At 41.0% G+C, this 26,592-nt stretch overlaps 1 protein-coding gene across 2 annotated transcripts; it reads right to left on the bottom strand.

Annotated features, from left to right (window-relative positions):
• Positions 1 to 1,244: 1,244 nt before the first annotated feature.
• Positions 1,245 to 24,707, bottom strand: slc41a1 (solute carrier family 41 member 1). Of its 2 annotated transcripts, XM_026306981.2 has the most exons (12): positions 24,431 to 24,707; positions 22,421 to 22,533; positions 21,386 to 22,153; positions 15,897 to 16,004; positions 12,506 to 12,577; positions 11,025 to 11,169; positions 9,652 to 9,798; positions 8,363 to 8,510; positions 8,033 to 8,112; positions 7,669 to 7,803; positions 7,249 to 7,397; positions 1,245 to 5,301 (listed from the first exon to the last, which is right to left on the bottom strand). In XM_026306981.2, exons 3-12 carry the CDS (start codon positions 21,869 to 21,871, stop codon positions 5,116 to 5,118), a joined length of 1,656 nt encoding a protein of 551 aa, XP_026162766.1. In that variant the 5' UTR covers positions 21,872 to 22,153; positions 22,421 to 22,533; positions 24,431 to 24,707; the 3' UTR covers positions 1,245 to 5,115. The 2 variants fall into 2 exon arrangements, with proteins under 2 accessions (XP_026162766.1, XP_026162767.1); XM_026306982.2 differs by lacking the exon at positions 22,421 to 22,533.
• Between the last annotated feature and the right edge of the window lie 1,885 nt (positions 24,708 to 26,592).

The raw sequence follows: 26,592 nt of genomic DNA, 5'->3' as shown, positions 1-26,592 counted from the left end.
TACCCAATAATAATACCCTAATAATAATGATAATACCCAAACTGGCTAAAATAGTTTAAAAATCCAGTTAAAGGTTCTGGTTGTGACTAACACAACACAAAGTGCTAATGTTATACAAAGCTTGAATTGCTACTAAATTAAAAGTATATAAATTCAACACAAAGATGAATTCATGATCAACCCAAGACATAATGCATCTAGAAAGATTGTTACATCTGAATCAAATCTGAGCCCTTTGGCTATTTTTAACAGCTCAAAAAGCTACACCAATGTTAAGTGATGGTTTTTGTCTTTTCTGTGCCCTTTCAAAGTCTATTTGGTCTGGCAGGCACTGTTTTGGACCTAGTCAGACTTCTGGCTGCCATGGAGAGCTCCTCCCTTACAGGCTGTTTGCAATGACTACGCCATCCATTTCCTATACCCGCTTATTCCTTAACCAGGGTCACGGGGATCTGCTGGAACCTATCCCAGCTCTCTTTCGGGTGGAAGGCAGGGGTACACCCTGGACAGGTGCAATGACTACTCACGCTTTGAAAAACACTTCTTATAGCCCTCACTAGATGGCAGGTGTGGAGGCCACACTTTATAACAGAACAGGGTAGAGAAGCAGAAATAGAGGGGTTGTGAGGAACGAAGTGTCATGAAGGGGGCTATAGCCTACTGTAATGGTAAAATCTGAGTTAATGCATTTCTAGGGATATAAATACTTCCTTTACATTTGCTTACAGTTGTATTATTAGACATAAACTCAAACATAATAACAATGTGACTCATAATTGAGCATGAGTCACATTGTTACTGCACGTAAGTCCATTCAAACATGGTTAGTGAACAATCAGTGACAATTTTTGCATCTGTATGGAATTTTTACAATTGACTGACTGATAAAAGTATTTTCTGCCAACTTAGTGTCATACTACTGCCTCTTCACATTGTAAGCACCCTTACATATCATTTATAAGTTCAAATGTTGAACTTCTTAGCAAATAGTTACCGTGGAGTGGTGTCTTTGGAGTGGTGTTTGTAGTTTCAGAGAACTCCTAATTGTCTCTGGCTCTTTAGCTATTAATGTGTTCAACAGCTAGTCTCTAATTGTATCTGTCTGCTGTTTCCTGCTGAGAAGGTAGGGTTCATTTCTGCTTCTGACATCTGTACTGAGAAAATGTGAGCAGACCCAAGTGCAGAAAGCCTGACACATTTACAGCAGAGTTGATAAAAACACTGAGACAGCCGAGTGGTATGAAATAATATAATCCTTTATTTCCAGCAATTTACAAAGTCCCGCAAGGAGTAAGCCTTCCTCCTGCCTCACAGAGGGAGGGCTTTTACAAGAAGAACACACAGAGAACGCAGAGACCTCAGTCCCAGTAAGAGTCAACATGGTTTTACATCAGGACAAGTGGACCGAGAGTCTGAATCAAAGGCTCAATCTTGATGTGGATGCAGCCTGAGGTTCCCCGTGGGTTCAGGTGCCCGAGGATTTGAAGCACTGGTGTTAACAAGGCAGTAGGTGGGTGGAGCTTTTTAAAGGCTGGGTATTTTAATATGCAGGGGTGAAACATCTGGAATCATGAGAAGTGACACTGTATTTTGTCATTTTCTCTTTGTTTTTTTTTAGGTTTTCTGGCGTATGTTTAGATTGATATCCTATTTACACTGGTGTTTAATTTGATTCCAGACCTTTCAGATGCCCTGTAAAGTCAACCTGCTGAGGTTTTTCACTCTGCCAGTTCTTGTTTTTGCAGATTAATATGAAAAGCTTGTAAGTGATGCTACCAGCCCTCCTCTGCACCACTGCATCATATAAGGTCATTATCACATTACACATCAAAATCAACGTACTGTACATTTTATTAATCAAATCAAATTAAAGAGACACTATTCTGTGGTGAACCTAGCTCCTGATTGGTTACTCTTGAGTTGAGCTTGGCTCTGATAGGTTAAGGCCATTCCATGTATTTATAAGTATGCTTCTCCTGTGTAAGACAGGCTGTGTGTGCGTTTGTGTGAGGTGTGTAAAAACTGGTATTAGGCACTGTGCTATTCACTGCCATTCTATTGCGGCAAATGCCTAAAGCTCTACAGGCTTTTTGCACAGAGAAAAAAAAAAAACATTACAGAGAAGAGAAAAATGACAACATGGTGACAAAGATACTGAGCCAAAATGAAATGATAAAATAAACAACCTTATATATAGAATAAATATAGTATGTACAATTTGCTTTGTGTGCTTCTAAAATAAATAGACAAAGCATTACTTGCCCCCTTATAGAAGTATTCACAACTTTCCATTGACATAGAGGCAGAATGCTGGCACCTGGTCAGTAAGAAAGTGGAGTACACAGAGATGGAAGGATGCAACTTTTACAACAAGTAAAATGCTGTAGAACAAAAGACAAAATAAATGTGACTCTGGGTGAATACATGTGGGTTTGAATCCAGAGGACACTGGGAAACACAGTTGAACAGTTAAGAGAGTCCCCCGGTGATGCCCTCTGGTGACCATTTTGCAGATTACAGTACTTTGTGCATTTGAGAACTGAACGTGCAGCGCTGCTTCATCGTTACAGCAGTTGTTTGCTTGATGAATTTCATGACACAAAACAACAATCATGGAGAGTTAAAAACTATAAGGGCAAGGAGGAAAGGAATAGAAAAAAAAAATCACAATTTTAACATGATCAAAAAAAATTGGTCAGACCATAACAACAAAAACATTTTTGACAGATAAAATAATCAAGTTTTGCACATTCACACTATGTGCCCTGCACATGCATTCTGCTGGCCCCTTCAAAACAGCACAGAAGTCAAGCACCTGATAAGTCAAGCATCACATGCAGGTTTCTCTTAAGACACTGGGTTTTACCTCTGGGCCAACATCTGTACTTGGTACATGCTGTCAAGATTTCTCATGACATTTTTCATTCTCCTCCTCACATGCAAATTCTTAAACAGAGTGTGTGTTTGGGTGAGCTGCGTATGTGTGGGTAGGCATTTGATAAAATTTAATTAAGTATCCTTCAGTCAGTAATTCACTTCCAAAACGGTCCGCTTCACCCCTGACTACATAAATGATTATTTTATCATTTTTATGTATAATGAGAAAAGAGTTTTTACAATAACCTGTAATGAACTCATACTTCATGCCCAGTCACATGAGACGTTAGCACAGCAAAATGAATTCATGTGTCTGTGAGAAAGGTGTTGAAAGCTTGATGAGTCAGGGTGCTCACTAACTGGACATGCTTATTTTTAAGGACTAACTCATGTCTCACAACTCACTACAGACTGTGTTATTCAGTTCATACTACTAAGCAAAAAGAAAGACGTTTGTTGGTGTAATTCAGGTAATACATTTGCTACACCTCAGTTTCCTACATTGTCAACACTGTCAAGATGGTTTGCATCACAGCAGTGTGAATTCGGGTGCTAAAAGATTCAGTGGTCCAATATGGGGTAAATTCTTTATGGGAATCGAAATTAAATAAAGCTTATGAACAGCCACACAAAATATTGGTACCTACATGTGGTATCATAATGTGCCACCTGAGCCCAGATGGGCACATCCTGGATAACTTACACACTTTCACATCATAGGTGGCATTCAATGGCATTCAGTTTACTAAGCTCTGCAGGTTTTTTTCCAGTGCATTGCAACACACTGAGCCTCTTGTCACTTACTGTAAGCCTGGCTTGGGCAACACCAACAAGAACAACAACAATTAGCATGCGCTCCAGTAGAGAGTTGGGAAAGAGGGACTGGTGCTATTCTAATCTGGAATATCTCGAACATAACCCTCATAAAAAAACAAAAAAAACAAAACAAAAACATTGTGAGCTGCAACAAGGGTGGGTGCTTTCCTTCCTAAACAGGACATTTGACAGACATGACCAAAAAAAAAAATAATAAGGTGGTGTAACCTCATAGAAGGTTTGAGTGTAACTGACTCACACCCAGCCGGGCACTTGACACCAAGAAGGGAGAGCCCACTCCGAGCTCACCTACCAGCCTCACCGGCTAAGTGAAAAAACGATAAGAGCAGTGGTATTTCATTGGCGGCCGAAGCCTCCCACATGTTCTGCCCTATGATGGACTGGCCACCAGTCCAGGGTGTACCCCTGCCATTCACCTAAAGAGAGCTGGGATAGGCTCCAGCAGATACCTGTGACCCTAAATAGGAAGTAGGTATAGATAATGGATGGATAGATGGAAGTGTAACTGAATACACAATCTTCATTACCAGAAAAGCTGCAAGCGGCATTAAATGGGTGATTCTCGTCAGCTAACACAGAATTAGAGGTAAGGCTGGCTTATGTGTTTGTTTGACCGTGACCTGACCTCAGATGTGAAATTTCTGTGTCCAGAACTGATTGAGAGTAAGTGCAGAAATTCCAATATAAAATTATGTTTATGGTCCAGTCCCCTGAAGTAAAACCCCATGCATATTTCCTTCTTCTCCAAGGCCAAAGTAAAACGGAGACAACAGCTAGCCCTATGCACTCTACTAAATCAGAAATTAGACATTAGATTTCAGATATTATTCTTCCTGTATATTTGATATAGCACTTGGTGATTAAGCATTCTGTTTGGATATATTTTTTGCTGTCTTTTCTTGTCTTAGTTTCAAGTGTTACAAGTTGATCTTTAAAAATGGGAGGGCTAACATCCCCATTGAAAATAATGAGGACTGGCCCTCCATTTAAAAGAGATATCAATTCATCAACAATATAATCACTGTCAATAGTACAATAATAACAAAAGTAGTAGGACTCAGTTATTAGGTGATATAAAGGAGGAGTAGTGGAGTCTGTGGGGCTGAGATCCACCAACTGTTTTGCTGGGTGGTTAAGGTGTGTGTTTCGTGAAACACAGATACAGTCTGGATTCCAGGCTGCTGCCGTGGTGCATCAGTGTCCTGACATAATGAAGATGAAACACTACTGCACTCTCAGTGTACTGTACAGAGCCCTACAGGACATTAGCCCTTTTATTTTAGACATTGTCCACTCCCAGATAATGTTCAGGCATACATTATCACGGTCACTGTCCGTACATGAGAGTGTATAGTATGTGAAGTTTGTTTTTTCCTTTTCTGTGCGTGTCTGTGCATGTGTTCAGTTGCCCACATTAGTGTCTCTGTCTCCAATGAACCAGCGCATATGGAAGCAGAGGGCGAGGAAGCCAGTCCCCAGCAGGTCGCCCAGAGCAGTCAGATAGGGAATAGAGAAGTTGTCAGGGTCCATTCCTCGGCCCCACATCCAGTGGACCATCCAGTCTGCCAGGTAGAGGAGGATCATCACCTGGGGGAGGATAAAGAACAAGCAAACAGTATTTATTTACAGGAACTGCAAATCTTTTACTCCTTTCAGAGAGGCTTTTCAGTAATTCTTCCTAATGCAACATGAACATGAATCAACTTGATGTTGACAGTGCTGCACAAGAGGACAGGAAGCACTGAGATAACCTTACCAATGCATTTGCAGCATGTTCAAGTTCCTAACTGAAGCTGGGCAGACATTACTCTAGAGCTGCCTTTTCAGCTTGGGTAAATTTACAGCAGGTTTTAGAATTAGTACCTCCTCTAAAATGTTACCTATACTCAGCTGCAGTTAAGAATCTCCATCCATCCATCCATTTTTTATACCCGCTTATTCCTTAACCAGGGTCATGGGGATCTGCTGGAGCCTATCCCAGCTCTCTTTTGGGTGGAAGGCAACCACCCTGGACAGGTCACCAGTCCATCACAGGGCCACATATAGACACACAAAGAAACAACCTCACACACTCACACTCACTCCTATGGGCAATTTAGAGTCACCAATCAACCTAACATGCATGTTTTTGGACTGTGGGAGGAAACTGGAGTACCTGGAGTAAACCCACGCAAGCACGGGGAGAACATTCAAACTCCACACAGAAAGGCCGGGTTGCGAACCCAGGACCGCTAACCACTCAACCACCATGCTGCCCCTGTTAAGAATCTCTTTCCTAGAAATACAGTCTCGGTGTTATGTGCTTCACATCAGCTCGTGTAACAATAAAATACTGTACCCCTATTAGGAAAGATTGTCCCAGGTGGTTTGTACCTGAGGGTGGATAAGGTGTCGAGAAATTTCACTTTCACTGTCATGTCAATTTTTTCACATTTATTTGGCTGTGTGAGAAATATGGCATTCACATTAAATAAATAAATAATTGCTTACAGATGAAACATTTTATCTTAATCACTCAGTAGCAGCTGTCTGTACCTCTACCAAGTGAAGAACTGATAGATGGCTGGTAAAGGGAAGTTCTCTGTATTTTATGACTTCTATCACAGTCAGACTCAACTTCCAGGAAACAAAAAAGGGTGAAGAATAGATATGAAGGAGGCAGAGTGGAAAACAGCACATTTTAAAGCCCAGGCTCAGTCTACTTACTGTATAAATGCGTAATGAAAACTCATGCTCCACCTGCCAGACTAAGCCGCATGTTTCCTAACATTCAAGATATTTTTTGTGAAGTTTAGGGGGTGGGGTGTGGGTGGGGGAGATAAATCTATTCTTTATGATAGTATAGCCTAGCTATGATGGTTCTAGTGGAGTGTGTATGAATGTGTAAGCCCTATAACTGGAAAGGAAGTTCTCTTTTGTGCCAAACTCTGTGCTCAGGAACTACCCTGAAGTCACTTCTCATTGACTTTGGACTTTTACAAGTCAGGAGAATAATTGCTCTGTAATGGGAAAAATGTGGACATATGTTTTATAGGAAGGTGGGCCCAGGAGCGCACAGCCTCTCTTGTTTTGGAGAGAGTAACTTATATTGTCAAAAGGAAAGAAAAGCCATTTGACTGGAGGTTTTCAGCTGTTGAATGTCAGTGAGGTCGATGAATATGGGAGCAACTGCAAATTTACATAAATGTAAAGTGACACATAAAAGTTACATAGTAGCATAATAAAAAAACTTATTGATAGAAAGACATAGTCAGTGGTGGATGAAAATGAATACTGATAGGCACACTTAAAACATAAAATAGTTCCATCAATGTACTTGAAGGTATTTCATTAATTACACTGTATTCCAGTGTTTCACTACATTTACCTTGTGATTCTACTTTATTCTAATGAAAAACCATTAGTTGGGAGTAAGTGACAATACAGTCCACATCATGTTTAGGCCCGACATTTTGATTGTCTAGGCATACTGTCCTCTTCAACAGAAGATAAAGAACAAAGAATGTGTGTGTGTGTGTGTGTGTGTGTGTGTACCTGGAGTAGTGCAGCAGCCAGGTAGAAAGTGATGAAAATTGGTGTCAGAGTGGTGTGGCCTCCCCTCAGGGAGTTGATGGTGTAGAGGAAGACAAGGTGACCCGGGGCGACCAGGAGGAAGAGCACACGGGCCGAACGAGAATTCACAGCTAGAAGAGAGTGGAGTGAGTTTTGAACCAATCAAATACTGAGATAAAAAAAAAAAGATTTTTGTAACTAGGTAACTATGTTTATTCATCATTTAAAAGAAACTACAGCTGTACTTTAGAAGAGAAAATAGATTTCGAAATCTCCATTCAACAATATTTAAAATAATCTGTGGTGTATTTGGGATCGTTAAAAGACAAAATAGATATTTTAGATATAATGAGTAGGAAAACATTCAGCAGTGGAACATTCTGCAGACGCCCATCAACTCACTAGAGCCAAAGAAGGAGGTGCAGGGTGTGGGGCACTTCCTTGGGGTGGGGTTGGGATCCCCCATGGGTAGACCATTCATGTGCAGATAGGTAGAGATTCGACTGGCCTGCACTGCGACGAGATTACCTCCCACACCTGGTACACATGCAGACACACGGAAAAAAAAAAAAAAACATGGAAACAGAGCAAAATATCCTCAGTAACAAGGTGATGACTCTGAAATAAACACCGAAGTTCCAGTTGTGGGAGTTTATCATTTTTGGAACATGAAATGTTCAAAGGCCTGACGTTATGGAGAAAATGTAATGTGTTTATTACTTTCGTTGCAATCAAAAACGTGAAATTGTCTTTTGCGACTCCTCACCGTTGATGACTGGGGTGAACACAGCCATGCCAGCAAAGTTTGGGTTGGTGACTGTCTTGTCAAGAATCAGACCACCGACACTGAAAAACAGTACAGCAAGGCCATGTCATTATTACATAGAAAACACACCAAGATCCATTAAACACTGCCACACACATTCTGCAAAATCTTTTAATTTCATAAGTGATATTTTGAAAATGGAAACAGCATGCTATGTAAACAAAGACGATGATGAGTGTATGTGTGGTACTGTATATAAACTGTATGCTGCATTCTGTCTGACTGATTTGATAAAGGTCAAATGAAGATAATGATCTGTGCATTTTGTACCTGCTAATAGCCATGGCGATGATGACTGGCTCCCAGCCAGAGTAGAGGACTTCTCTGGTCGATGGGATCCTCCTGGCTATCAGCACCCACAGCGGGCACATGGCCACAAACACCGCACACACCAGTGGGTTGGCATAGTCATTATAATCTATGTATGGTAGGAAGTGATTTCTTCAATGAACAAAAACGGTTTTACACACTTTTTCACAGAGAAGTATTTGGATACATTTTTAGGCTTACTTTATAATATATTTCACTTTTGGGTTTTAATGGGGTTTTTTTGCCCATGACCCAAATGTTCCCCAGTTGTTGGTCATCTCATTTCATTTAAAAAAGAAGCCTGAAAGTCTACAGCAGCGGGATTTGACAATGTCAGTGTTTCTGAAAAATAGTTCATTTTCCATAGACTGTTGGTTCTTGCAAAGACAACTCAAGACTTCTGTACAATTTTTATATTTTATAATGTAAAACATGTAACAATGTAAACATTTTCATATCAGCTGCAAATGACTTAAGTCCAATTTAAAAGCATGAGATAAAAACAACTGAAACCTGATTATAATAACACAAACTAACTGGACAGGCCTGGGTTTAGAGTCATAGTAAATACTTATTCTAGTCTCTGGGTGGCAGTGTTAATACTAAACTGACACTGTTGGAGACTAGCACCATATACAAAAGACTGAAGTAAACAGAACACTTACATACTCAAGACCCAGACACCAGCTGTGTTTTTTGGGAGAGAATAACCCAAATAAGCTCAATATAGTATCTGACTGTGGTATTTAAAGCAAGTGAGGCTCTTGTGTCAGTGTTTGTCTGTCTGTTTGTCTGCGGTGTGGAAACGATGGAACTGTGGGGAGTTTAGAGGAGCTGGATGTGTCGTGGTGAAGGCTATCACAGCTGTGCAGTTTCTCGCCCTAAAACCAAGCGGTTTAGGTGTTAGATGTGTGGGCAGCTTTCATCCTTATTTGCCACACACAGCTAGCTGCAGGGACACATGCACATTTCTACAAATGCTGCTCTGTTTTCTGATAACATCTTGTGCTGATAAGGTAATAGAAGCCTTTGAAGTTTATGAGCATCACTGAAGAAATGGGTCTGCATCTTAGAATCATTTGGGATTTACTGCCAGTTAGTGCTTTAAAAGGCTTCCTTTAAGATGATGTAACAAATTTTTCTGACCTGACAGAACAAAATGTTTCATTCCTTGAAAAATGTTGACAGGTATGTGAACACTGAATAAAAAAACCTCTCAGATCCTTAACCCATGTGTTTGTCAGTATTACCTAGTTCCTTGTACAGTCCTGTTGAGATGCCTGCCAGCAGGGACAAGGTGATCAGGTCTCCCAGGCTAGCAGCGATGGGTGTGGCCACGTTGTCAGGGTTGATGCCGACTTTTCGAGAAGCAACAATTACACCGATCATGATGAGCCCTGTCAACATGAAGAAATCTCAGGGCGCTATCTGACACACAGATTTTCTACAGTACAACCATGTATCATCATGCTTCTGGGGAATAGGTGACAGCAAAACACAACAGTAGAAAATGTTGTCTTGAAGGCTGTAACCACAGGGGTTTTTTTTTTTTTTTTTTTTTTTGGTATTTTATTTTTCATATAGAGAGTTGAATCTGGCATAAACAAAACTTGAAGGGTGGGTTAAAAGTAGACTAACTGGCACCAACATACTGTCATATTACCATCACTTCTCTTTCCTGAACACTTGTCCTGACCTTAACCATACCCAATACCTGACTAACTCTGTCCCTTACCCTATTTTTAAACCAAGACATCACCCATCTAAAACTGACAGAAGTTCAGTTTCCCACAGCAACAGCAAGCAGTTGACATTAATTTATGGTAAACAAGTTACTTTCATAGCAATGACAGTTTCCAACATGACTTCACTCAAAGAAAGTGAAAGATAACTTTGCTTAATTGAAAAAACAATAACTAAAATATTTGAGCTGTAATCTGCAATTTTCCTAATCTGATTTTCACCTGAAGTTTGCAGGATTGATTTTTAGATTTGTTAACTCTGGTACTGTACTGATCAGAAATACAGAGTGGCATTAAGGTTTATATGGCATATGCCTTCATGGATGAACCCCAATGGTTCTGGTGATTCCCTGACTTTTCCTCCAGTGCTCACATAAATTTCACGCTTGGTGTTTTGATTGAAATCTAGAATAAATCCATTATATTTAGTGCATTAATTCAATTCAATTTTATTTGTATAGCGTCAAATCACAATTCAATTATCTCAAGGCACTTTACAAAAAAGAAAAAAACCCAACAAATCCCTTATGAGCAAGCACTTGGCAACAGTGGAGAGGAAAAACCTCCAGCAGAACCTACATTTCTTATCTAGTACCATCACCTGGATGCAGTCATAATATGTTCACCATTTAGCCTCTGCTGTATAACACACTGTTCTGTTTAACCTAGAGTGCCACTAACCAAGCTCTATAACTAATCCATTCAGGAGTTCAGACATTTTACTTATGAGGTGACCTTTGGTTGTAACTGTAGCTAATGCACCTTGTTTACTAACTTTAATACTGGCAGACAGTTTCAACAGAATCCATGGGTATACACATGGATGAATGAATAGCTGTTTGCACTGTCAATACCTCTCAGATTGTGTGTGGTGGCCATACCTAGCAGCAGTGAGGCGATGAAGGCAGTGGCCACGCTGGAGGCACACAGCAACACCGCGTGACCCAGCCTGAAGTGGCCCTCTGGGATCCAGCCAAAGATCACAGCAGCAATGGAGGCCAGGAACCCCACAACTGTGGCCTGGACCTGAACACATACACACAGATTCAAAAATGGGTCATGCAGCTATTGATTACAGTAAACTCCAGAGAGATAGATAGAGATTATCTTATTATCTCTGAGCAGCTTTCAAAAGGAGTTCACCGCTAAAGTCTACTTCACTTCTTACAACTCAGATTTACATCCTATGGGAGTAACACCTCATAACCCCACAACAGGGTTATAAACTACATAGCTACCAACACAATAGATATAAAAAAAAATCTAAATAATAAATCACAAGCTTCAATATAATGAACTGAAATACATAAATCCTTACTCATTTAGCTTTTATTCAGTGTGAGAAACAAATCCTTAAAACACTTAAAAATGTGAAACTTCTCAAACGTTCAAAACATCTGACTTAAGCACAGACCCTGCTTTTTGCCTCGGGGTACAAGTTATTTTGAGACCGTGATTTACTGATATCACCTGCGTCAATGCAGGGAGGGGGCATTTGCAGAAATACCTAGAGTATTATGTGTGTGCAGAAACTGTGGTAAGGAATTTTGAGTCAGACTGTGTTTTACTGTCTGATCAGAGCCGGTGTTCAGAAGCCGTTTACAGTGCACAGTAATGCCCAGTAATGATCACTCGGTGTGTTTACTGTAGACACAGTACACTTATGAAACCCAGTTGTTCCAGGTTTGGCAGAAGCATAAATTCTGAAATGCCCTTTAAATGAGAAATGTGTTTCTTTTGTCAGGTTAAGGAATTAAGAGGAAACTGTTTTAGCTTCTGTTGAACAAACGTGATCATGGAAAACCGAAATCAGGGTTTTATAGATTTTTTTTGTGTATATGATAAATCAAGGCTAATGATTACTCTTTTTCATTTGGTTTTTCATTACCCATTTATACAATAATGATCAAGATCAAGGGCAATGATCATGTTGCTGTGACAAAACTGTGATATAGCAATGAGAATGGTGGCACACCAATCATAAATTATAAATCATTTTATCGATTTATATGCAGGCAAATATACTCGCCTCTATACTTGTGTATAGATAATTATAAATGTTTATGGTGAAATATCTTGAAAACTTTGGCCAGCCAGCGCCTTTATCACCTGTTTTCTAATACATCTAATCAAAATATGTAAGAATTAGCACATTTTATCTCGGAAGTCGATCATTTCACAAGTGTTACTGACTGAAAGGAAACTGACTTAGAGCAATCTAAGTACTGAAATGAAGCATATGTAAACCCATTATGTGATTCCCTGCCATTAACTTGGTTTGTTAAACCTGTTTGTATGTTAGCAGGGTCAGAGATGTTCTAACGCTGACTTTGTTCATTACCTAAATGTGTGTTTTATTTACCTGGATAAGGGCTAAATTCCCCATGATCATCTTCCACATGTCCTTGGCTGTGTCCATATGACCAATATTAGCCTAAAAAAGCATAAGAACATAAGAACACATAAGGTCAACATATCACAATTTTTGTGAACGCGTGGGTGTGTGTGAGCACAGCATGTGTACATGCTGTTGCCTCTTGCTCCCATCAGAACAATAAGATGTCAGTTCTCTGGACAAAGACACTCTGATCTGATCCCCCCATCCTGCGGCAGACTCCACTTATCTCATCTGCTCTGTTTCACACGCACATTCACATACACACACTGACGGTCTCAAGCGTCAAGTGGCTGTGGCCACAGTGGGCTACTGTGTGTCCAGAGCAATGATCCTAATGTCCATCAACAGCGAGAGGACACAAACAGAGGACCTCCTCTTCCTTTCTGTCCGCCAACATTTACATATGCAGAGGGAAAGGAAACACAAAATCACACACAGGTCAGTGTGTGAGATTATCCACTTCATGCTTGGGTTTAGGAGACATGAAAAGAAACTCTGTATAAGCTAGTACGATAACAAAAATATATACAGATTTATTTTAAATATTTGAAGTATATTCCAGTTTTATTAACACTTGTGTCTCATATTTGTGGTTTCAGCCATCTTCAGTTAACCTACAGTAACATTACTGAAATCTAAGACTATGGTGACGTAGCTCCAGCAAAGTGCAATGAGACAAAAAACCACAAGCTGAAAGGCAACATTGCAGTCATACTAGAAGAGACCATATTATTTGATAAAACCAAAGTGATTCTAACTATGCTAGAACAATCCAAAACATGACACTGAGTGCTATTTTAGTTCAAATGAAATTCAAAAAGTGTTTAATTAAACGCATATTACTCAATATTTTAGATAATAAAATTGAATGAAAGTTCTATCCCCAAGAATTATAACTTACTCATTATTATTAGCATTTTATTCAAAGCTTTTAACTTAGAATTCATAAGTTAATGATTTATAAGTAATAATAATCATTAGCTTTTAGCTTGTGATTATAATTTTAATTTTAGTCAGTTTACTGTGTGGCTCAGTCACAAGGCTTTCAACAATCTCTGTAGACCGTCACGTCAAGGTAAACCAAATGTTCACCACCTGCTCAGCTCGAGTCACAGAGACCAGACCCAGAATCTAGCAGCTTAAGAGATGCATATTTTAGAAAATGGTCGAAAGAGCCCAGAAGAGAGCTAAACATCGAGTAAATGTTTGACTCCACCGGTGGCAAGAAATGTGGTTCCAAATAAATGCTAATGCTATGCTGTGGGCAGCTACATGTGGAAGTGGGCGACTGTGTGCTAATGTGCCATTCCATGGCTACATGTATCCGTTCCTATATTCTGAGTAATTCAGCCTTAGATTAAAGGATTACCTTTAACTCTCAATGACTGGGAGCCTGAAATACTTTTTCTATCAGTGTGAGTGGGTGTGTGTGTGTGTGTGTGTGTGTGTGTGTGTGTGTGTGTGTGTGTATGTGGCTTTCCTCTCTTTCTCAAATTACTCTCAGCTTGCACCATCCCCACTTGTCGAATATGTCAGGGAGCATGACAGGGGAAACTCACAGGGCCAGACTGACATGATGATCGTGTACGCAGAAGTGTACATCACTAGAACTGATGTGTCTTCTAGATACAACCAGACAAATCATACTCCTCACCATGTAAATGTGAACAGGACTGCCTCCTGCTACAGCAGCCATGCTGAAGTTTCGGAAGGCTAAACTGCCAAAAACACTGATAAGAATGTTTGATGAGGAGACTCACTTTTATACAATAAGGCTTGAAAAACCTTTGCAACTCATGGAAAAATGTGCACTGAGAGAAGCAATATGCAAACAGACTGATTACACAGAAGCAGCCGAAATTCACAGAAACACAGCCTGGTGTTAGGTGATGATGTGTGATAAGTCTTCAGCTTTGAGTGTGTGTGTGTGTGTGGGTGGCTGGATTTGTTGCAATGATGTTTAGATCATAAATGAGATGGAGCAGGGTGAATGCTGTGAAAGTGATTAATGGGTGACATGAGATTCAAAATCATCACCATTTCAACTAACTAACAATGCTATTCTTTTTCAACTGGTTAACAACAGAGAAAATGTCTTTTTTACAAGGTTGTAACCCAAACATACCAGTAAGGAGCATATGTTGAAATGTTTAATACACATAAATTGAGAATCAAGTGCAGCAGTTGTAGTCTGGACTGCAGTTTTTGCAAGTGCAGAATAACCCTCATTTCAGTGAAATATTCAATCGCAAAGAGGTTAAAAAGACCAAAGGAAACACGGTCATGTGAAATGAAATTCCCAACAGCCAGCCAGTATTAAGGATTACATTATTTTTTTCATCAATAAGCGCAGCAGGAAACTTACAGTTCTCTTAATCTTCACATAATTAGTGGCAGCGTGGAAAGAAATGAGGTCCCGCTGGGGCCAGCCAGCAGAGAGCTAACAGTAATGTCACCGGACAAGCCCCAGACTCTGGCTTACTTTGTAATGCTGGATGTGAGAATCCTTTTACAGTGAACTGAAAACTATAAAGATTGACAAATGGCTTCTGGGGCCAATTCAAAATAACATTAAAAATAGTTGTAGCTCCTAATAAGTTTCAAAATCCAGTTCGTTTTGAACACAAATTGGGTCACACTGTTCGATGCTGTAGTGATTTCTTTCAAGATGAAGTATTTTTACATGAAACAAAGCCATATGTGACTCCAAATATGACACAGCTACAGAGGAACAACCGCTGACAGATAAATCAGCGTTGAAGCACTGGTAACACACTGCTGAATCAACTTCCCCATCTAACATTGATTCATCCCTGGACACTGCATTAATACTAAATCTAAACATATAGTCAAATGCAACATTGACCCAAAAAAAGGTTAAAACTTATCATGTTCACAGCATGTTCTGTTTTAGATTTTTAGAAAATTATGAATATTATCAATGTAAAGTGTAAAAATGCAAAATGAAAACTCTAAAATTGAATTAATTAACCATGTTACTATAAGACATTGACTATGAAATACAGTGTTTATCATTACTGCTTTAATTCAGTTTCACTTAGTTGATACTAAAAAGGAAGAAAATTTTCCAATTTGGTGGCAAAGGCAGATTTGTCATAGCTTGCAGAATGACCCAAACACTATACAAAAAAAAAAAAAATCATAAAATATATGGATAGAATTATGTTACAGATTAACCACAATTTTAAAAAAATATATTATCGGAATAAAATACCAACCATACCGAACATTTTTTTGTTATTTTTAGTTTCAGGGTAATTCTGGGTGGCAAGAAAGTAGCTAGTGACAAAAGCCAAGGCCTCTCCAACACACTAACACAGGCAAGTTTTCTTACCGCTGTGGAAAGTCTGGAGGCCAGCGTCATCTCCAGGTTGCCTTTGAGCCCCAACAGTGCTGGAACCAGGATGAACACCTCCGACACCTCAGTGAACACTGTCCAGTGCTGCAACAACCAGCATGTAATATCAGTACCATAGCATCAGTATGTTGAGCACAGTCATATTAAATTGGGCCATATTAGACTCACGGAGACACAGTACAATATCACATGCATCTGTACACTTCATTCTGAGTTGGGAGCAGAATGTCTCGGACTCCCTGACCTTGTTCAGTGATATTGATTTAGTTGTGAAACCAGAGCTGTATGATGGACCAGATAGTCTGGCTCTACAGGCCTTTCCTACTATATATCATGCCAGGTCACATTTAACAAGAACAAGGTCACTGGGACCTCATGCTGAAATGACTTACTATTCTGCTTTTTTTTGCTTTCATTCTCAACTTTCCCAAGTGATTTCCTTCTTTCACCTTAACCTACAAATCTTTTATTTTCTTTCTGCTGCTGCTTAACCACAAACAGGCTGGGACACTTCATATTGCATTATAGCTACATGGTACTTATATTACACTAGTTATCATTACAATATTTCTAATAATATAATCATTTCTGCCATTACACATGGCGGGAATAAATTTAAACTCTGTAGTTTCACTATTAATACTGACGTTTATACAGCATGCATTCTAAAATCACATCAGAGCATTAGTGATATAAAAATAAAATCCGAATATTGTTTAAGTTTAAGTGGTATTTAAAACAGCAGCATGGTGGATGAGTGGTTAGCACTGTTGCTTCACAGCAAGAAGGCTGTGGGTTTGCAACCCGGCCTTTCTGTGTGGAGTTTGCATGTTCTCCCTGTGTTTGCGTGGGTTTACTCCGGGTACTTCGGTTTCCTCCCAAAGTCCAAAAACATGCATGTCAGGTTGATGGTGACTCTAAATTGCCCATAGGAGTGAGTGTGAGTGTGTGTGGTTGTTTGTCTTTGTGTGTCTACATGTGGCCCTGTGATGGACTGGTGACCTGTCCAGGGTGTACCCCTGCCTTCCACCCAAAAGAGAGCTGGGATAGGCTCCAGCAGATCCCCGTGACCCTGGTTAAGGAATAAGCGGGTATAGATAATGGATAGATGGTATTTAAAACTCCTGGTCTGGTTCCAGACTTCTAAAGATCTAAACAACTAGCTAACCTTATTACATCCATAGCAAAACAGCAACAGAAAAACAGTTGCATGATTGTGGTGCAGGAAACTATTAGATGTGACATGATTATATGGAACAACTGATAATTTCCTTTTATTTTTCCAAGCAACCACAACTGCAGTTATATGGCTAATATGAACACAACATTGTGCCAAATTAATAAAACAAAACAAAATGGCAAGAAACAGTAAATCCAATGCAATAGCACATACTCACTTGGTAAGTGCTTCAGTATTAAGTCATCTTCCTGCCTGCTTAACCCCTACATCAGTATAAAAACACTAAAGTTTCTAAATATGTGTGAAAAAATCTGCCAGGAGCTAGGCTAGGATGAACTGGTAAAACAAATTAAACAGGTGGTGGGCTTGCTTAAAAAAAAAAAAAAAAAAAAAAAATCACAGAATGTTTAGTGTTTAGCATGTGCAAGAGAACATGTCCACTCAGCTATGTGTCCAGAGACTAGTAGATGGCCTCTGATGAAATTTATAGTCAGTGTTATTAGACCTGACCCTTGATAGCCTTCTCCCTGGCTGCTGGCCAGTCCTTGAGAGGTGGGTTCCCTGCGAGTCCCATGTCCTGTCACTGTGGAGAAGTGACTCTCTCTGTGCCTCCATTAGAGTTCATGCAGTGATAGCAGGTTTGTGGCCTACTGTGGCCAGAAACTATGCTATTGCTGAGGCTGAGACAATCGATCCATCTGCAGTGAAAGTGCTTATCTTTGGAGCTGGCCCCACAGGCCCCTAGCACTTACAGTCCAGTCTGTCCAGAGCTGAATCAATATTCACTGAGGCTGACACAGAAAAGAAAAGAGAGGAGAGGAGAAAATAGACGAGGCGAGGGAAATAGAGGAGTAGCTGACGCTGAAGCAACATGGAAACACTGTTGGCCTGCATTTCTCACACTAGTGTGTTTGCATTTCTCTTTCACTGTATGGTTCCAACTGTGCATCCCGTTGCACGGGGTGGTCTGATAAGGGGTGTCATTCACAGTTCTATATATGCTGTATCTCTAGGTGTGGCACCAAAACTCCAGTATGGGTTAAAGTCCTTCTGTCTACCCCCTTGCTGTCATCAGGCCAAGAACAGCTCCTTTCCAACAGCCAGCCCCTCAGCTTGGCTCACTGCCTTCTGCCAACCCAGCAGCCTTGTGAGCACCTCTGTGAGCACTCCTCTCTTCTTTCACAGGCGCATGTTTTCAAGGTTTCTCTCTCTCTCTCTACTTCTGTCTCTCTCCCCGATCTCCTTCTTTGCCTCCCCTGTGGTGATATATGTTGTTGTCTCCATGGAACACTGGCTCCGAGCCAAACAAGCCCTCCCTCCTCATGGCCACCTCCTCGGTTCTAGGAACTCTACTGCGCAACCCCAGCACCTCTGTGTACAGACCTATAGGAGCTCTGGTATGCAAGTCTCACAAGGGTTACATTGCCCAGTTGAGTAACTTGGCCCCATTTTATCTGTGATCACTGTACTTGCTGTACTGAGTGGGAAGCTGAACCTGATGGCATGTAATGTCAGGGGCGACACAGAAACTACACCATGTGGCACGTGCTTCATTGTCCTGGAGCTGCAGTATGGGTGAGAGATATAACATCCAGCCTCATGTTCAAACACATGTTACAGAGGGTTGAAACTGAAAGATGAAGTTCTGCAGTGCAACAACACTTAATTGATTAGCCATGACAGAGGGAAACACAGAACCATTCTATCCTCCTAATCCTTTCTAGCAATGCTAATCCTTTCTATCACTCACAACACAACCACGTAGCTGGCTGGGGTACTGTCGGCTGTTAATAGCTGTGAGCTGATATTCTACTCATTATTGTCAAGACATAATGTAGTTCACTGATTGAATATACGGAGTAAATCGAACTGTCATGCCATTGAAAGTTTTCAAAAACACACTTGGTTTAGTTTCTTAGATCAGATATTTTTGTCTTTTGAAGGGATTACTCAGAAAAATCCTAAAAGAAACATAACAGAAGTGCATCTATTTGAGAGGTAGCTGATTCAACTTTGTCCTGCACAGCCGAAGAAGGAAGCCAGTATCCAGAATGATGATTCATTTTGAGCCCAGGCTCTGGTTTTACAGTGGATGTTGTGTAAAAACTAGGCAAGTGGCTGTGGCTGGACCAAAATGGTGTTTGGTGGGCAGTGAGGGCTTGGCTGGGGTTAAACCTTTGTGTCCGCTACAATTTCCTGTTTATTGGTGTCTGTATTTTTAGATTGTTTGTTTTTGAGGCTGAGGCAGTGTCCCACTTTTTTGCTTTATTTTGGTGTTTTAGCATACGGACACCACAGCATGGGACAGACGGCGAGACTCTGAGGCAGACACACACACACACACAGATGATTACGACAGATGATTACTGCACCCAGGGGTTTTAGCATTCTTGGTTTATTGTTTTGCTCGAATTGTAGGTAACAGAATCTTAAGACTTGTGTTTTGCGACTGACCTCAAATCACATGTTGGCCTTTGACAAAGAAAAATAAGCAACACATGATTTTTACATATCATAAGATTTCCACTTTCCAAGTGTGCCTGTGACCCTCAGAGTCCCAAGTTTCTGGGACTCTGGTGGTGAGAGACTGACAGTTTTAGGTCATTCTGCTGCCAAGTCAAAAGGCAGAACTATGCAGACGTTTTCATTCCTCCATACCAGCCTGGACAGTCCTTTCTGGGCCGACCTTGAATGGGAATGAAGCCAGTGTGTGTGTGTGTGTGTGTGCAGTAGATAATCAAAGTGACAAATGTCAAAAGGGTTACATTTCAAATAAATCTAAAAAAAAAAGTCAATTTTCGCGCCGATTCAAGCCGCAACCTCTAAACTCAGGCCAGGGAGACAATAAATGGTTTAGCATGTTCCATTTCTTAAACTGGTTCAGTCTGAGGAACTGGTTCAGTCTGACCAAACTAGAAAGAGAGGGAGGGAGAGACTGAAACAGAGTTAGACAATTACCTTCTTGCAAGGACGGAGAGGGATTAGCTGAGTTAGCATTTCACGGTGTCATGGAGGGGAAATTAGGCAGTGAGACAACCTGCTCGATGCTCAGCCAAACTCACTTGGACACTTGTTTCAAACAAGCGTCTCTTCATATCTCACCGCAAACTAATTTTCAAGGGTTGCCCACAGGCGATAGCATGGTTGACTAGAAGGGAAAGATAAGGCCTGTACCATCTGTATCTCCTGTTTCACTGCCTCACCTCTAAAGGGATGGTGCACAGACGGGAGTGTTTTGGAAATTGGAGAAACCATAGCAGCATGGTGCCTAAGTTGAGGCAGCATGAACATTTTTTGACCTCAACCCTCTGCATTCCTGGTTTAGTGAGGATACCTAACCACATGGTAATAGAAGCTTTGACACTGCACTGTATTTTGTTTTCCCTGTGACTCTCACTCGACTGTAGCATGGTGCCATTTCAGGTGCTCAGATAAAATATAATTGTCCACGTTGTATCTCTCCTCTCTGTGCTGAACTCCTGAGGTACATCATGTTGGCAGGATGCATGTACACAATGTGCCTGGACCGGTCTCCTGGCAGCCTAACCTCTCCAGATTTATCTGCTTTATCTTTAAAGGAATACATGACCTGACATTGGCCTGCATTTTAGACTGCACAGCTAGATATTTTGAGTTAAAAAAAACAAAAAAACACTCGGGTGGATCAACAAGAAAATAAGGAGTTACATAAGTGAATAAATGAGTTATTTCTTGGAGGCAGAGTGGATCCATCAGCTCTCTGGCTACATACTACACAACAATAAATACCATCTATAAAGAATTCTGAACTACCACAAATTACCAGCCCCTGCAGACAGGCATGCAAGCTGCTAAGGGGAAAGATGTTATGTAAAAACCCCCATGGCATGTGACAAATCCCCTAAGGCAAGCTATTAGAAAGGCAATGCCACAGTGACAGACACATGTCAAAGAGAACAGAGCTCACTAAACCAGTTTACTGAACTGGCCCAGGAGCAAGCCCATTCCACAGTCTGGATCAGTACACACGGTCTGCCTGGAGCAATAGCTCTGCTCTAAACTATGAAGTGTTATGTGATGGTTTAAATGGACCACCTGTTGTTTTTCATAGGTAACATCTCCAAATAAAGATGAAACTACACTGGTCCAAAACTCTTGTTCCCTGCTTTCCAATATTCTCCAAAGTAAATTACCTGAAACATTTAAGCAATACTTTTCACAAGCTGGATCATACATGCTCTCTAGGCTTGTTAAAGTACAGAACCTCATCTGATGCAATATAACAGAATATAACAGGATCACTCACCTGGACAATGTCTAGCACCATTCCCGCTGCCACTGTCCCAAACCCAGCCAGCAGGAAGGGGAATACCACCTGCAAGCCAATGGAGAAAGAGGTCTCCTTAAGGGGTGCTGGTGGTTCAGGGCTCTGGTCGGTGCTAGTGTCGTCACTCTCGTTGCTCTGGCTTGCATTTTCCAGCAGAGCGTCCTCTTCCCGCTGACCTTTGGCGTTGGCCCTGCAGTCCATTGCAACCACAATCTCTGACCTCTCCTCATCCTCCCCAGTCTCATTGGTCCTCTCTGTGAAAGATGTGACCTCTGTGAGCTCGAACTCGCCTCCTGTCCCGGGACTCACCTCCTCGGGGCCCTTGGTGAGGATCACTGGGTGGACGGAGCAGTTGGAGTTGAGGAAGGTTGGGGTCAGGGGGCCTCCCTCCTTCTTCGTCTCGATGGCCCCAGAGGACATGTCGATGTCGGGGAGTTTATCTTGTTCTTTCGACCAAAGTACCATGCGGAAGCCTTTTGAAGACAGTGGGCTTGACAAAAAATAGTCAGAATGCTTTGGCCTAACAATTTTGGGGAAGTCAGAATTGAATTCTGATCTGGTATTGAACCTGATCAGTCCAATTAATTTATCCCATTAAAGAGGCTTGCTGGGAGTGGGGATCACTATTAGAGAGGCAAAAACTGCTCTGTTGGAAAAAACCTGCAGCAAGGCACATGCAGCCGTGCGTCTGCAGAGCCCGTGTTCCTCTCGGTGCTTCGGGAGCAGGACCAGTATGTTCTCCATTCACTGCAAGGTGCTCAGGGAAGGCCGGTAAAAAAAGAAGAAAGCATACTGGTTCAAAATAGAAGTGAGAAGAAATCAATGAGCTCAGGGACTCACCATAGAAATCCCCTAAGTTACTTTTAAAATGTCCTTCAAGGTACAGTGCAAGCTAAAAGAAAAAAAAATTAAATCACAGTGCTGAAGGGGCCAGATCCCAGCGCAGACTGGTCAATGCTCTCAGTCCACTGATCAGGTCAGACTGGTCAGTGGACTGGGCTGAGAATGTCTCACCTTACACCACGTGGCTGCTGTGAGGTTTCAAGAGAGATATTTAAAGATCTCTAGTAGAAGGATTGGATTACTGGTTGCAGCACATTACCTCTCCCACCAGAGTAGACAGTTACCTAAAAAAAAAAAAAAAAAAAAAAAATCATTGATTATTTAGTCTGTAAACGTTGGCATTATAAATTTGATGACATTACCCCTAAGACCTTTAAATAATACAAAAACAACAATGCCAAAGTAACTTCCCCTTTATCTAAAAAAAAAAAAAACATAAAAAAACACTACTACTTATTATTATTGCAATATACACAAGAGTTGAGACATTTTTATTTTCATCAGAAAAAAAATCCAGATATTTTAGGTCAATATGCGATGCAACATTTGCAGCAAACCAAGTCTGTTAGAGCTAATCACAGGAAAATTAAAACCTTAAACTCACTAGCACACACTCACTAAGCACAGCAATAATATAACACTTAAAAAAAAGCAAATTTTTTCTGTTACTAAGGTGGATGATAAGATGATAACTGCACTTTGAGTACCAAAAGAAAACTTCCTGAGAGTCATTGTGAGCACCTATCATAGCATTAAAGCCCAGCAAAAGCACTTCACTTTCCTCTGACATTTTGGCTGAGATGGGCGGAAAAAAAAATATATAAACCCACAGTGAGTTTTAAAACATTTTGAACAAATGCGAAATTTCCACCCGGTGGCTAAAAATATTCCAGCATTAACAGAGGTGCTGCTACATCCTCTGGAAATGGAGTATCACACCAATTCCTGTCACACCTTTCAAAATAAACCCCCTCCACCTCCCCAACTTTTATTTTAACACTACCATCTTCAGCAGTTAGTTGAAGTATTTTAGACAAATCTCAAGTTCAAAGTAACTAACACACAAAAAAATCATTTAAGGAAACTGTAACACAACAGACTTTCTTCTCAAGCATTTCAGACATCTATTCTTAAGTGTCTGTTCTGTTGGCCAAACAGGTGGTACAAAGTAATGATATTTGCAAAAGCTTTCATCCTATTTACGAGTCAAACAAAACATAAGCTTACAAACCTCCATCACCAACTTCTACAAGTGGAATTCAGCAACCAGTGAGGCAAAGCTGAGTAATCAGCTTTGAAAGTGGAGGTGAGTCACACATTCCCCTTCTTGTTTGCATTCTCCAAGCCACAGAAAACAATCACACGGCACATTATCACAAACACTCCTCAGTCTATTTCTACTTTGATGACCAATGACAAAATCTTATAGCAGGATTATTAAACCTCGATGATCTCTGCTGTGATCCTCTGTTGTGCAGAGAGCTATTATAATTGAAAGTCACTTTATGTATAGGGTTTGATTAGAGTTCCACTAACTTGATCTAACTAAAAAAGAAAAAGAAAAGAAAAGGCTGAGATGAAGCAAACTATACATTTGATCAAAACTACCACATACTTTTATTTCGAAACCCAACCTACGTGTTTCCAGTGCTATAGTAGCTCACTTGACGCAGCTTTTCCTGCTGCATGTTGCGACATCCGCACATAGACTTTGGCTTCCCCCGCTGAAACAATCCTCTGTTTAGTAGTCAGGACCAATACCACCCGAACCCAACATGGCAAAGGCGTAAATTAGTGCTCCCCTGGTCAGGGCTGAATAGACGAGCCCTCCTATTCTATTCTACTGCTCATTTAAACAAGGGCAGAGGGCTTTCTGTTCCAACACCGAGATGGAGCCCATGTCACTGCCACTATCACCACGAGTATTTCACCAATAAAAATGAATGCAAACGCACCATTATTTCCCCTTTATGTATCACTATCATGGAAAGAGAGGACTATCTAGGATAAAAGTTGGGGTTTTCACACCCCGAAGCCAGCAGGTGACACATTCCGTTAGATAAGATTTTACGTGAGTCCCTAAACCGGCAGCTTATTCTGCCGAAAATTACAGAAGAATAAATAAATAGGACTGAAATGTCCAACAGGTAGTGAGATACAAAGCTCCTGAGCCGTGGTTACCTTTTCGTGTCAGCGGTTCAGAGAGGAGAAGCGGACAACCTGGAGTGACTCCGTGTGGCTTGCTGTGCATGTATCCTCCACCTCTTGGTAACGCGCTCAGGCTGAGGCGTGGACGCCGGTGCGCACGCCTTATGTACGGTACCGGCACTGCACAGCTACCTTAATGGTTAATGGTGGTTAATGATTAAATCCTCCCTCCAGCGTGGTTGAAGGCTGCGTCCCAGTGTCTCCCGATCCCGTCACATTGCACCCGTCCAGTGGCCCCCGCCGCCCGGCTGCTTGGATGCGCATCTATAATACACCCGTCCGGTGCAGGGGGCCAGGAAGCCACAAGGCGGGCCCTCCCTCCACACTCTGAGCTGACGACACGGACCCCCCCCCCCCCCCCCCCCCAGTACCACCACACATCACCAACCTTCCTACCCCTTGGTCTCAATTGCACACAAGCACGTCCCCTGCCTCTGTCCCCATGTGTGTGGAAATTTGTGCCTGTGCGGTGCCAGTCTCCTCCACTACCAGGGAGCCGAGGTAAATGTTTTAATTTAACTAATAGACTCGGATTGCTCAATGAATGGACACACATGCATATCAGTACAATCTAACTGAGCCGGGGTGCGTTTTAGATATTGATCCATCAACGCAGGGGATAAATGAGAGTTTTAAAATTAGCTTATACACCAAAGTAGGAGAGAGGAAAAAGCTGAAAAGAAACCCTTACTTAAGATCATTTTAACACTGCTATATTTTAGGGACACATAATGAGTGCCTATATGCGACACCATGTTTGTCCCTGTGCACTAACCAGACTTGAAAATAGGGTTGAAATAAAACCAGCCCTTGAGTTTGCCCAGAGTGCAGGCCAGCATAAAAAAGAGCATGCACTCAACATAGCTCAGGTCTGGGTCGCCTCAATACCAACACTGTATAAACTAATGCAGTACTAACAAGCTACTAGATACAACAATACTCACTCAGCCATGCTGTTACATCATCATCTCAGATATACAAATTGAAATTGCTTTCCTAGTAATCCAAGCATGACTATATCATCTATTTAGTACAGTCATAATGGTAAGATTGAATAAATGCCCTTCCATACACAAAAAAAAACAACTTAAAACAGCTTTGTTGAGTGATACTTGAGCTGTCCTGCTCACCAACTTTCTGCTTTGAAATCTGTGTTTTGTATTTCTCAGCTGATCAGGTATAAATCTAATACTCAAACACTGCTCGAACATCCATCAATCCCTCATCTACTGCTTATGCTGGAACATCCAGGGTCGCTGGGGCCAATCCCAGAGGACATTTGGCGAGAAGTAGGGTAGACTCTGGACAGGTCATCAGTGTATCACAGGGCTCCACTGAAACAGCAGAATAAAAAGAATTCATCTCAAATTTTGGTTTTATTCTTTTTTTTTTTTTTTTAATTTGTTTGGATAGATCAGAGATTCAGTCTTTAGTGGCTGACTGACTTGGCTGGTACTGAGTCGCTTTTTTTCCTTTTTTAATTTATCATTACTCTTGAGTCTTGAGTTTCAACGTCTCTCGCTCTCGCATCTCTCCTCATCTCTTCATTCATTTGCTAAAATAGAAAAAGCATCAGCAGTACCGAAACTTGCAGAGTGTTAATTAAAGTAGTTGAGAAATAAGAAATCAATATGTATGAATAGACATGAGTTTGGAAAGCACCATCAAAGCCGATAAAGGTTAAAACAGTGCTGCATCGAGAATGACCTATTCAAGCACTCCCAAATAATTACGCCATCTCCTTTTGACTGATATTTGCACTAAAGATGTCACATCTTTCTACTGAACTCTGATTCAGTCTATACAATGACTGCAGCTCCTATAGTCTGAAGTGTGTGTTGGGTTGATAGTTTATTCTGTTAACAAGGTGCCAATAATGCTGACATTTTCAATAAACAAGCACTCCTGGTATTTGTGGAAGCAACTGAAAGCCCTGTATTACCACATTAACAGGTGCAAGGTCAGCACAGATGCTGTTTCAGAATTTGACAGATGACAGTTAAACAGACCTGTTTAGTCCTCACTGCAGCCCTGAATTTGGGGCATTTGCCTCAGATCAGATTTTGATAAAATTTCCAAATTATCAATTTTCCTTTTCTCTAATACAGTGTATTTTATTATTGGTCATGTATAAT

The sequence above is a fragment of the Mastacembelus armatus genome, chromosome 5, assembly GCF_900324485.2.
Source record: "Mastacembelus armatus chromosome 5, fMasArm1.2, whole genome shotgun sequence".
Taxonomy (NCBI): domain Eukaryota; kingdom Metazoa; phylum Chordata; class Actinopteri; order Synbranchiformes; family Mastacembelidae; genus Mastacembelus; species Mastacembelus armatus.
Note: the sequence above shows the minus strand (reverse complement) of the source record. Positions and strands in the feature narration are given on the sequence as shown.